Source organism: Centruroides sculpturatus, unplaced genomic scaffold (assembly GCF_000671375.1).
Source record: "Centruroides sculpturatus isolate CEXI.00-Female unplaced genomic scaffold, Cexi_2.0 scaffold209, whole genome shotgun sequence".
NCBI classification, from domain to species: Eukaryota; Metazoa; Arthropoda; class Arachnida; order Scorpiones; family Buthidae; genus Centruroides; species Centruroides sculpturatus.
This window is the reverse complement of record NW_019384446.1, coordinates 199,923-212,490: the sequence shown is the minus strand read 5'-3', so window position 1 is coordinate 212,490 and position 12,568 is coordinate 199,923. Positions and strand designations below refer to the sequence as shown.

At 30.0% G+C, this 12,568-nt stretch overlaps 1 protein-coding gene across 2 annotated transcripts in view; it reads left to right on the top strand.

Annotated features, from left to right (window-relative positions):
• LOC111620397 (dynamin-1-like protein) overlaps positions 1-12,568 on the top strand; it is a 93,303-nt gene that overhangs the window by 52,093 nt on the left and 28,642 nt on the right. For both annotated transcript variants that reach the window (XM_023362315.1, XM_023362314.1), the window contains 2 exons: positions 3,702-3,864; positions 9,467-9,615. In XM_023362315.1, coding sequence (XP_023218083.1) covers positions 3,702-3,864; positions 9,467-9,615 — 312 coding nt within the window. The remainder of the gene's footprint in view (positions 1-3,701; positions 3,865-9,466; positions 9,616-12,568) is intronic.

Sequence of the window (12,568 nt, the reverse complement as noted above, 5' to 3'; positions counted from 1 at the left end):
TGTATGACAATTAGTATACATTTTCAACTCTAATATTAAAGAGAGTAATATTCTGGAATAATCAGTAGGTTTTAGAATTATCATGATTACAGAAATCAATTTTAAATATAAGTAAAACTAAAAAGAATAAATATTTTCTGTTCATGGATTTGCTACATATGAAAAGTTTGTGACTTCATTGATATATATCAGGTGTGGCCAAACTTTTATCCCTTAGGGGCTACTTTTTTGGTAAAATATAGTCTGCGGACGACTATGAATATGGGCAAACAATTTTAGGATTTTTATATGCGCATACGTTAACATTCATTTGCATTGTTCATCGGGATACATACAAACAGTATGGGTACATTGCACAGACAGTCTATTATTATAAGAATAAATTATCGATAAACATTAATTTAAGTGAAAGCAAATTGTTCAACTTTAGCTTCACGAGCTACTTTCAAAACCTTTGTGATCAACCGGTTGACCGGGGTCTACGAGTTGGCCATCCCTGATATATATTATAATAATAATTAATTATAATAATTCAGAACTGCTGAGGCCATTGAAATTTATAAACAGGTGCAAAAGGGGGGTTATATTAATAAGAAAGACATATTAAATTTGCCACAAGCATGGCAAACATTGCTTGCATTGGATTTAATTTTATATTTATATTTAAAAAATATATTGCAATCTTTAATTTTGAAATATTTTTATTTTATTTTTTTCGTTGTTTATTTTTAAAATTTTTTGAAAGATGTTTTAAAAATTAAATTTTAATATATTTAATGTCATTGAAGTGCAGAATGCTTCATATGTCTAATGTTTAGGTTTATTCAAAGTTTTTTGAAAAGTTTGTTAAATTTTTTATTGAATGTAAAAGCTCATTTAAAGAGTGTAAAAAAAGTTGTTGCAACAACTTTTTTACACTCTTTAAATGAGCTTTTACATTCGATATAGGTTGTAACCTTTTTACCCTTTAAATTGAGCACCAAATTTTACTCCCTTTAATTAAATGAACTTGTACACTCAAATTCAGGTTGTAACCTCAGGAGTCACTAAAGTGCCCAAAAACATTTTTCTTCTTCTATTTATCTATTAAACATCAGTGCTGGAAGTAGCAAGTAAAAGCATTTGTGTGTACTTTTCAGTTAATTAATTTAAATAACTTAAGAATAAAAGCCTCAGAGCTCAACTCTCCATTTTACCAATAAACCAAATAATGGTGAGTGTTCCTTGAGGAGGACAGGACAGCTTGTAGTGTACAGTACAGGGTTCCTATGCACCTGGAAAGTCAGGAATTTTCATTGGTGTTCAGAAAAAGTCATGGAATGTCAAGGAATTTGTTAAAAATTGTCAAACAAAAAGTTAGGGAATTTGCATCCTTGGCTGTCTTGTTGACTTTTTGCTGACAATATGCTTGACTAAGTGTAACTGTTTGCAGGCAGCAAGAAGTAATGTGGTGCAATACAACTTATGAAAAGGGGTGCAGAATATTTTCAATACCCAAAATTTCTCCCAAGTTTACACAAAAATTTACAAAGTACACAAAATGATAAATAATTTAAATGGTATTATTTATCAATTTTCATTTTAATAATTTTGATTGCATAACAAAACAATTGCTGATATTTTTTCCAGTTTATTAATATTTTAAAAATTCAGGAAATTTATTAAAAGAGGCAATTTTAATAAATATATACATTTGTATATGAGTTATATAGAATTTGTTAATGAATAATAAAAAATAATTGTTTATTTATTTTTTCAAAGCCATATAGTTTTTGGTTGTGAATTAATAACAGAATTATAATAATACATTTTATTTTTAATTGTAATAATTTGGCAATTATAAAAAAATACATAACTGTTAATTAGGAAAAATAACTAACTAAAACATTAGAGAAGCAAAACATATCTGCATAGGAAGTCAAATACTGTTTTATTTTGTCAATGTGCATACTGTAAGAGATATGAGGGTCAGGAAATTTGTACAAAGTTGGTCAGGGGAGGTCAGGGAAAATCATAGAAATTAAAACAAAAATTTGAGTATGAACCCTGTGTAGAACTGTGTTGCATAAAGTCAACTGCTAACTCAGTATCCAACATAGAACCAAATCAGCAAAAATAACAACCCAATCTGGAAGACAGACACTCTTTAAATAGTCAATTAGTCCTTTTTTGATTATGGAAAAACCACTCTTTTTAAGCTAGAGTAATGATGAAATATAATATGTCTGTGATCATATAGAGAAGATCACCAGCATTCTCATTTGAAAACTAATATATGGCTAATATAGTGGAACCCCATTTATCTGGATCCTATTAATCCAGATTTCTGGTTTAACCACATTATAAAACACAATCCCTGTCTCAGAAAGATAAGCATACAGAAAATCTATAAATGTAAAAAATCAAAAGATTCCAATTACATTCTTGCCTGAGTGTAAAAAGAATAGATTTGTTTCCTACAAATTGATATATGACATTCATTGTTATGTATTCCGGGGGAATGTTCTTTGAATTTACTTAATATCTTGAAACTTTTCTAATCTTTTAAAGATTTTCAATTTTAAAAAATTGCTACTTTCCTGTTGAATAAAAATGCTGTGCTTCTCATGGCAGTCAGCATGTTAATAAATTTATTGTTTATAACCTCACAAGTTATTCACTGTACACCCTAAACCTCTATTGTTTTGCTGAGTTTTGCTCATCTTCAAACATTTTGAAATAAAGTAAGCACCATGAATATGACATTTAAAGGAAAGAAGACAGTTGTTATGTGGAGGAAAAAACTAGAAATATAAAATAGAAAGTCTATAAACTCTGTTATTTATGTCATTAATGGTTTTTCTGGATTTTCAGTCATCCAAATTGGACACAATCTCATTTGAGCCAGATAAATGGGATTTCACTGTATTTGCAACTTTTTTCTTTTTGTGTATAGAAAGCATTTTACATTATTTGTTCATTTACTTCTCATTTGAGGACTTTATTTTAAAATAGTTTTTAAATATACTTGCAATGATAATGAACACTAAACATTTCCTGAAAGCTTTCCATTCAAAAGATCAAACAAAAGTGGCATGGCTCTTACTTACTTATATATCTTTAAAAATGCTTACTTGCTTTCAAAGCTTGTTTTATTAGCTAAATACATTTACAACATACTGCATATTTTTTTGGCTAATTTTACTGAATCACTCATAATACTTCTTAGTTGATAGCTTCATTAATTGAAATGTGCATAAAATCAAGGAAGTTTTTGCTGGTGAGACTACAATTCAAATGAAAAGTGAGGAAATGTAAAGTCGAGAAAATTTTAACATTGATATTATGGCCTTACAATACAAACTGTACAATTTATACCATGCTATCTTCAAGTATAAATTTCAGTAAAACATAAATTCAGAGATTGTTAAATCAAAGTTTCACTGTAATATGAAACAGACAAACAAATACAAAAGAAGCAAACATTTAAATCATCAGGTGTTTCATTATTTAATGGTAAGAAGACAATAGTTTGTTTTTTTATAAGATAGAGTTAGAACTTAGTAGAATTAGTGTAGTTAAAAATCAGGTCACTCATAACCTCACCATATCAAATACTAAGATATATAAAAAAAAATTCAAATTTGTATATTATGATAAAAATGTGTTACTTTATAATGTACACTATGTATAATATATATATATATATTAATTTTTTATAGGTCCCAGTAGGAGATCAACCTGAAGATATTGAAGTACAAATAAGATCACTAATTTTAAAGTATATTAGTAATCCAAACTCTATTATTCTTGCTGTTACTGCAGCTAATACTGATTTTGCAACTTCTGAAGCTCTAAAATTAGCACGTGAAGTTGATCCAGATGGTATAGTAGCATTTTTTTGATAATTTTTTTTTTAATGTATAATTTAGTAAATATACTCTATGATAATCTGAAACCATTTTGTGACTTTTCTTTGATTCTTAAACACTATGTATTGTAATAAATTCAAACATTTGGCGTTCTATCATCTTTATTTAGTTCAGTTGATACGTGTTTAAAATACACGTTTTGGGTGTAAAATGCTCCTCTTCAGCCAACTAAAATTATATCAAATACATACAGTATGTAAAAGGTTAAAAAATATACAAGTGGTAAAGATATTTTAGAACATACCTCTGGATTATTTATAAACTGGGTATCATGGATGAATACATACTTATACAGCTTACACATTTATTGTTTATCTTCGTTGTTTCCTTTTTGGGGTGACAAAATTAAAAGATGGATGTACTGTCAGTACAAGATTTTTTGCTTAAATCTGTATTCATTCATGATTAAGATGCAATATGATATTAAGTTTCAAATCAAATTCTGTCTTTTACTGTTATATAAAAAATTCGTATTTACTAAATGAAACACAAATAGATATATCCTCGTTAGCTTTACTTTATACTGTCATCTATCACTTCTACTACACAGTTCCATACTAATTAGCATATTTTTACATCGTAAAGAGGTTAGTTCATGATTGATTATAAAAATTTATTAAGAGTTATAAAAAAATTATTTAAAAAAATTATAAAAACTATAAAACATTCTTTCAATTTCTACATTTTTACCTATTTTTGCATTTTTCAAATTCCTTTCACAATACCATAAGCCAATTTTCACTTATTTTTATGCTTAAATTTTTATTTATACAGTTTTTACTTTTAAGGATTTCTACACTTTTTTTAAATTTTCTGTTGTATGTTTCTGTTTCTCTCTGTAAAATTTTTATATTATTTTGGTCTATATTGCAGTCATTAATGTGCAGTGATCGTGGAAGGCAGAGTTCAGTCTGTGATATTTCAGATATACTACACGTTCTTTAAGTCTCACTTTTAATTAATTTTTGTTTTGTTTCTCCTATGTAGAACTTGGTATCATTATAGGTACATGGGATCTTGTATACTATGTAAATAAAGATGATAGAACACTTCTGTGAAATGTTTGAATTTATTACACTACATAATGTTTAAGAATCAAAAAATATACTCTAATTGAAATGAGAATTTGATTATAGTAAAATTTTATTAGATTTTTAGTTAGCAAGAATTAATACAATTTATTTACAATTTGTAAACATTGTGATGATGATGATAAATGTTTAGGATCACTATTATTATTATTTATTCCATAAGGAAGAAACTGTACTGTCTTTTGGTGATGAATTAAATACACACAAGTACTTTCAAATTCAAAATGCCATTCTCAATTGAAGAAAGAATATACTAAATTCATACTTTTGACATTTCATTTAGAAATGTTTAAAGTACTTGTTTGTAAACCAAATATCTTATCACCTCCTTAAATAATAAATCATCCAACACCTGATGCTGAGAAAAACATTTATTTAAAGAATTTGTCATTTTATCCAGTATTTTGATTTTAACATAAAAGTATTCGAACATTCTGATGTTTAAATATTAAGTTAAATATGTTCGAGAATACTTGCATCTGAAGATAGCTTATCATATTAGGTCAAAAACGTTAATGTTTCTTTAAATTGTTAGTTCCCAATAGACCTAGGTCTGTTAAGCAATATTAGAGGGTCAAGGCACGAACAAATTGATTTAAGGACTTTACAGTTTTGGTTAACTTTTAGTAACAAAGGCTTAATCATAAATATTTACAAAATATTCATCTGTCCTAAAACATGAGAGGAACATACTTCTATTCAAATTTACAAGATAAGATAACATGCCAGTACACTATACAAGAAAGGATTGAAGATATTACTTCTCCTTTTTAAAAGAACACAATAATCAACATACCAAAAAATAATGTTTTCCTGAAGTCCTTTGATGGTCCTGTTTTAATATCTTGCAGTTATTTCGTGAAAAACAGGCGTTTTTTTATACGATGGATTCGGATTTCATTCTCATCATTCGAAAGTTTACATGTGTCAGTCCCTTTCTTTTTCTTAACTGACACTCCTACACCACATTGACTGTTGATCACTCAAAAACCGGAATCAGACCTCGACTTTGGACTAGAGTTCCAATATTTATATTTCCCGCCATTGGGTGTGATGTTCAACACACATGATCTTGGTCACTGATCAATCGACAAGCGCAATGGGCCACACCCGTTCACAATCTGGCACCATGAAATAAAATGGAATTTTACAATGGAAAACCTGAAATGACACATGTAATATATATATATATATATCATAAACAAAAACAATACATAGTGCTTGGGCACTACAAAATAAATGTTTTTCTCAGCATCAGGTGTTGGTTGATTTATTACTTGTTTGTTATTACTATGGTTGTTTGTATTTAATTCATCAAGTAAATAAATTTAATGTCAAAAGACAGTACATTTTCTTCCTTATACTATATTTGGCATTGTATATGAGTATATAAATTTTTATTATTTATTCTCTGTGTGGATTTATTCTACTTGATGTGTTTAGTACTATACCAGACCAAAGTAACGGCATGGCTACAGAGAAACTTATAATGAGGTTGTGTGATGATCATGTATGTATGTATTTAAGATTTCCTGACAATGTGATGTGTTTAGTATGGCTGCTTTCTATAGTGAAATGTACATACTGTTGTGAAACCCTAATGTTTCAAGATTTGTGTGTTATGTATGTGGTATAATGCCTGTACAAGAAACACAATAAATACATTATCCATTGTTTAGGCACTTTATTTTTTTCTGATCATGTAGTGATTTTTTTTTCAGTGTGTGTGTACATTATGATTTTATTTTGCTTATCTATCAATGTAATGTATGATCAGATGTGATGGATTTTTGTCTGTGATTATGGTTCATAGTATATTCTGTATGTGATGTTTTCTAAGACCATCTGTAATGTCTATTTATATTATAGTTGATGGATATGTAATACAGTAGAACCTCGAAAACGCGGCTCTCGATAACCCGGCACTCCGGATAACTCGGCCACACCCTAACAGGGCAAAAAAATCCTTAGTTAATAAATTTTCATTATAGACAGCTTTATAAAAGTATAAAAGCTCTCATAAAGTATTTTTCTGAGGTCTGTGTTATCAGGTAAATTACTGTACACAGTGTATTCATTAATTTTCATTTTCATGTAGTAAAGGCTCTATGCCTTCATAAAGGACGTGCTTTTCCTTTGTTTAAGGGTATTTNAGTAGTAGTAGTAGTAGTAGTAGTAGTAGTAGTAGTAGTAGTAGTAGTAGTAGTAGTAGTAGTAGTAGTAGTAGTAGTAGTAGTAGTAGTAGTAGTAGTAGTAGTAGTAGTAGTAGTAGTAGTAGTAGTAGTAGTAGTAGTAGTAGTAGTAGTAGTAGTAGTAGTAGTAGTAGTAGTAGTAGTAGTAGTAGTAGTAGTAGTAGTAGTAGTAGTAGTAGTAGTAGTAGTAGTAGTAGTAGTAGTAGTAGTAGTAGTAGTAGTAGTAGTAGTAGTAGTAGTAGTAGTAGTAGTAGTAGTAGTAGTAGTAGTAGTAGTAGTAGTAGTAGTAGTAGTAGTAGTAGTAGTAGTAGTAGTAGTAGTAGTAGTAGTAGTAGTAGTAGTAGTAGTAGTAGTAGTAGTAGTAGTAGTAGTAGTAGTAGTAGTAGTAGTAGTAGTAGTAGTAGTAGTAGTAGTAGTAGTAGTAGTAGTAGTAGTAGTAGTAGTAGTAGTAGTAGTAGTAGTAGTAGTAGTAGTAGTAGTAGTAGTAGTAGTAGTAGTAGTAGTAGTAGTAGTAGTAGTAGTAGTAGTAGTAGTAGTAGTAGTAGTAGTAGTAGTAGTAGTAGTAGTAGTAGTAGTAGTAGTAGTAGTAGTAGTAGTAGTAGTAGTAGTAGTAGTAGTAGTAGTAGTAGTAGTAGTAGTAGTAGTAGTAGTAGTAGTAGTAGTAGTAGTAGTAGTAGTAGTAGTAGTAGTAGTAGTAGTAGTAGTAGTAGTAGTAGTAGTAGTAGTAGTAGTAGTAGTAGTAGTAGTAGTAGTAGTAGTAGTAGTAGTAGTAGTAGTAGTAGTAGTAGTAGTAGTAGTAGTAGTAGTAGTAGTAGTAGTAGTAGTAGTAGTAGTAGTAGTAGTAGTAGTAGTAGTAGTAGTAGTAGTAGTAGTAGTAGTAGTAGTAGTAGTAGTAGTAGTAGTAGTAGTAGTAGTAGTAGTAGTAGTAGTAGTAGTAGTAGTAGTAGTAGTAGTAGTAGTAGTAGTAGTAGTAGTAGTAGTAGTAGTAGTAGTAGTAGTAGTAGTAGTAGTAGTAGTAGTAGTAGTAGTAGTAGTAGTAGTAGTAGTAGTAGTAGTAGTAGTAGTAGTAGTAGTAGTAGTAGTAGTAGTAGTAGTAGTAGTAGTAGTAGTAGTAGTAGTAGTAGTAGTAGTAGTAGTAGTAGTAGTAGTAGTAGTAGTAGTAGTAGTAGTAGTAGTAGTAGTAGTAGTAGTAGTAGTAGTAGTAGTAGTAGTAGTAGTAGTAGTAGTAGTAGTAGTAGTAGTAGTAGTAGTAGTAGTAGTAGTAGTAGTAGTAGTAGTAGTAGTAGTAGTAGTAGTAGTAGTAGTAGTAGTAGTAGTAGTAGTAGTAGTAGTAGTAGTAGTAGTAGTAGTAGTAGTAGTAGTAGTAGTAGTAGTAGTAGTAGTAGTAGTAGTAGTAGTAGTAGTAGTAGTAGTAGTAGTAGTAGTAGTAGTAGTAGTAGTAGTAGTAGTAGTAGTAGTAGTAGTAGTAGTAGTAGTAGTAGTAGTAGTAGTAGTAGTAGTAGTAGTAGTAGTAGTAGTAGTAGTAGTAGTAGTAGTAGTAGTAGTAGTAGTAGTAGTAGTAGTAGTAGTAGTAGTAGTAGTAGTAGTAGTAGTAGTAGTAGTAGTAGTAGTAGTAGTAGTAGTAGTAGTAGTAGTAGTAGTAGTAGTAGTAGTAGTAGTAGTAGTAGTAGTAGTAGTAGTAGTAGTAGTAGTAGTAGTAGTAGTAGTAGTAGTAGTAGTAGTAGTAGTAGTAGTAGTAGTAGTAGTAGTAGTAGTAGTAGTAGTAGTAGTAGTAGTAGTAGTAGTAGTAGTAGTAGTAGTAGTAGTAGTAGTAGTAGTAGTAGTAGTAGTAGTAGTAGTAGTAGTAGTAGTAGTAGTAGTAGTAGTAGTAGTAGTAGTAGTAGTAGTAGTAGTAGTAGTAGTAGTAGTAGTAGTAGTAGTAGTAGTAGTAGTAGTAGTAGTAGTAGTAGTAGTAGTAGTAGTAGTAGTAGTAGTAGTAGTAGTAGTAGTAGTAGTAGTAGTAGTAGTAGTAGTAGTAGTAGTAGTAGTAGTAGTAGTAGTAGTAGTAGTAGTAGTAGTAATAGTAGTAATAGTAATAGTAGTAGTTTTGAATAAATCATTGATTTGAAACAGGGACCATTGTGTATGATAAGAAAAAGGACATAAGGGAGTTTGATAAAATTCTAAATAATAAATTATGCATTTTATGACAAATTTTTAAAAATTATTATTATAAACATTAGTGAAATATTGATTTTTATGAACAAATCGATTATTATAATTTTCAATATAGGAAGACGTACATTGGCTGTGATTACAAAGTTAGATTTAATGGATGCTGGGACAGATGCTGTTGATGTGTTATGTGGAAGAGTAATTCCAGTTAAGCTTGGCATTATTGGAATAGTAAACAGATCTCAGCAAGACATTAATGATAAAAAGGTATTTGCTGTAAACTTTTGTTTTTCAGACTGATTTAATGTTAAGATATTAAAAGTTCAATCAAATTTGCTTTTCCAGAGTTCACATTTTTTATTATTTGAGCATTTTCAAGTTGTTAAAACTTATCTTCAGAGGCATTAACAAACAAAATAAAAAATCACACATTCAAGAATATAAAATAACAATATTTAACTCTATCTAATAAAAATTTCTTGAGGTGTAATGTTTAATGAATTTTCTTTTAAATGGTGACTGTTAATGTCCTTTAAGATGATTGTAAGAATCCAAATCATTAGAATAAAAATGTGAACTCAGGAAAAGCAGCAGTTTTAGATTAAGTTCATATGGAAATTGCTCTCTATACTAATTAAAAGTTTGAGTTTAAAAATTAATATTTTTATATACTAATTTATGTTAATATTTTTTTGAGGATAAAGTTAACTTATTCCATGTTGAAATTTTTCTCCATTGTGTGTCATGCCATGTTGAATTTTTGTCAATGTTAAGCCTAACGACAATTACACATTTTTGAAAAAAATAATTGTATTGTCCAAAATTATTTTTTTTTATTTTGCACAAACAAAATAAATATATTAATAAATGTAAAAACAAAAAAAAATATATTTCAGAAGTTAGTTTTAATATAAAAATTATAACGATTAGCAACATCTTGTTTCAAAAATGTTTTGATGCTGAAACAAGATCTCTCTGGTCCACAGTTCAAGGTCATTAGGTTGCAACCTGAGATATGTCAGGAATACCAGGGAGTAGGTTAATAGAATATAAAACTGAAACATTTGAAAGGTTGTTGTAGTAATTAATTTTACATAACATATTCTATTTTACAAATAAGATGCATCTGAAAAGTTCGGTGAATGGTACCATAGTTGAATAACCACGCTGATTAGGATGTTGCACTCACGCAGACGTAATGAGAGACTTGCCAACTAGTGGCCCCTAGCATCGAAATCACGACAGTTAAACGGAAGTGCGCTCAACAAACAATGCAACACAGTCAGTGTGAGAAGGAGTGTCACTGTGAAATGGAGCAACGCATGAATATCAAGTTTTGCTTCAAATTAGGCAAAACGGCGACACAGACACATGAAATGTTAGTGAAAGTGTATGGTGTGGAAACAGTGAGTAAAAAGTGTGTTTTTGAATGGTTTAAACCAGTGTTTCTCAACGGGGGCGATATTGCCCCCATGTGGGCGTTTTTCCATGTTAAGGGGGCGATTAGTAACAATTTATATTTTGAAGGCAAAAACCAATTTTCTGAGTGTTATAGTAAAACATTATATTAAGAATAATTAGATATTTTATTCGTTATATCATACAATAATTAAACAAATAACATTATACTAGTCATGATCGAACGAATTTCTACTTCTAACGGATATCGAATGTCTTTATAGAAACTGATTGGAACCTGAAACAGAACCCAGAAGGGGTTCGAAAACGTTTGTTTACCGATTTTTTGCGTGATCACACCGTAAATGGTTCAGGTGTGTAAATTTTTTAGTAGTTCCGGTGTGATAAATAGTGAATTTATTTGTATTATACTAGTCACTAGTCCATTCAATGAAAGGCGAATTTGGCGTTAGCCTTGTCCCTCGGCATCGAAATTTTGTAGTGAAGGGAGTGATACTACGTAACGGTTTTATTGAAGGGGGCGACGATTCGTTAGAGGTTGAGAAACACTGGTTTAAACGCTTCAGAGACGGAAAGGAAGATGTCAACAATGAGCTGCGTTTTGGTCAAACGTCAACAAGCACAACTGCAGACAACATCAAACAAGTGCCACAGATTCTTGCGGATGATCCACACCTGTCAAGGGCTCACACTGTCCTTGCTTATCTTCAAATCTTCTGCTATCCTTCTCAAAGACAGGTGCCGATCATCTGCAAGCATCTGTTGCACTCATTCGATGTTGTCTGGAGTTGTGCTTGTTTTTGGAGTTGTACATTCTTACATTATTTACATGTTTGCATCATGATTTTTCATACAGAAAAATATTCCTCCTTTTCGTTCTAAAATATTTTAATGTGAACTTTAGTGAAGGCCAGAGCCTCACCAGTGCTTAATCTTTCAGCAGTGGGATAGTCAGGTATGGTGCTACCCGAAAGTAGTGGAGAATAAACGGAAATTTTTAAAGTATTTTTCCACATGTTTTTTCTCATTACCATTTTGGAAAAAAAATTTTGTAAACAGTTATGTCTAGTAAAGAAAAATCTTTTTTATTGTTACATAATTCATTTTTTATGTGAATTTTTTTTTGCGGTAGTTTTTGGTGATACCCCTAAAAGAATTTAACGGATATATCCGTCCCTCACCACTGCCATGTGATCACCCTGGACAGATATATCCATCCCTTACTGTTGAGTGGTTAATTTTAATACTTCACTTGAATTTTAGTGTTGGAGGTTATTTTTTAGAAATTTTTACATAAATATGAAATCTTGGTGTTTCATTATTTGTCATTAATTTAAACTAAATACAACCTCACCATAAACTGGAACTGTAATACTGTATTTGCAAATCACTCCTAAATTCAAAATTTCCAGCAAATAAAAATTAAAAACACATATTGAACGTTTTTGGCCACTAAATTTATCTGTCTTCCTCAGGAAATACCAACTGGAAAAACCATTTTATAAATAGAACTTAGCTGCCTTTTAAATTTTTTAAAAGAACGAAAACGGCTGTGACGTATCGTGTATGACATATATTATGAGTCTAGATAGTCATACATTATACACGATACGTCACAGCCGTTTTCGTTCTTTTAAAAAATTTAAAAGGCAGCTAAGTTCTATTTATAGAATGGTTTTTCCAGTTGGTATTTCCTGAGGAAGACAGATAAATTTAGTGGCCGAAAACGTTCAATATGTGTTTTTGACTTTTATTTGCTGGAAATTTTGAATTCAGGTGTGATTTGCGAACATTAATTTAA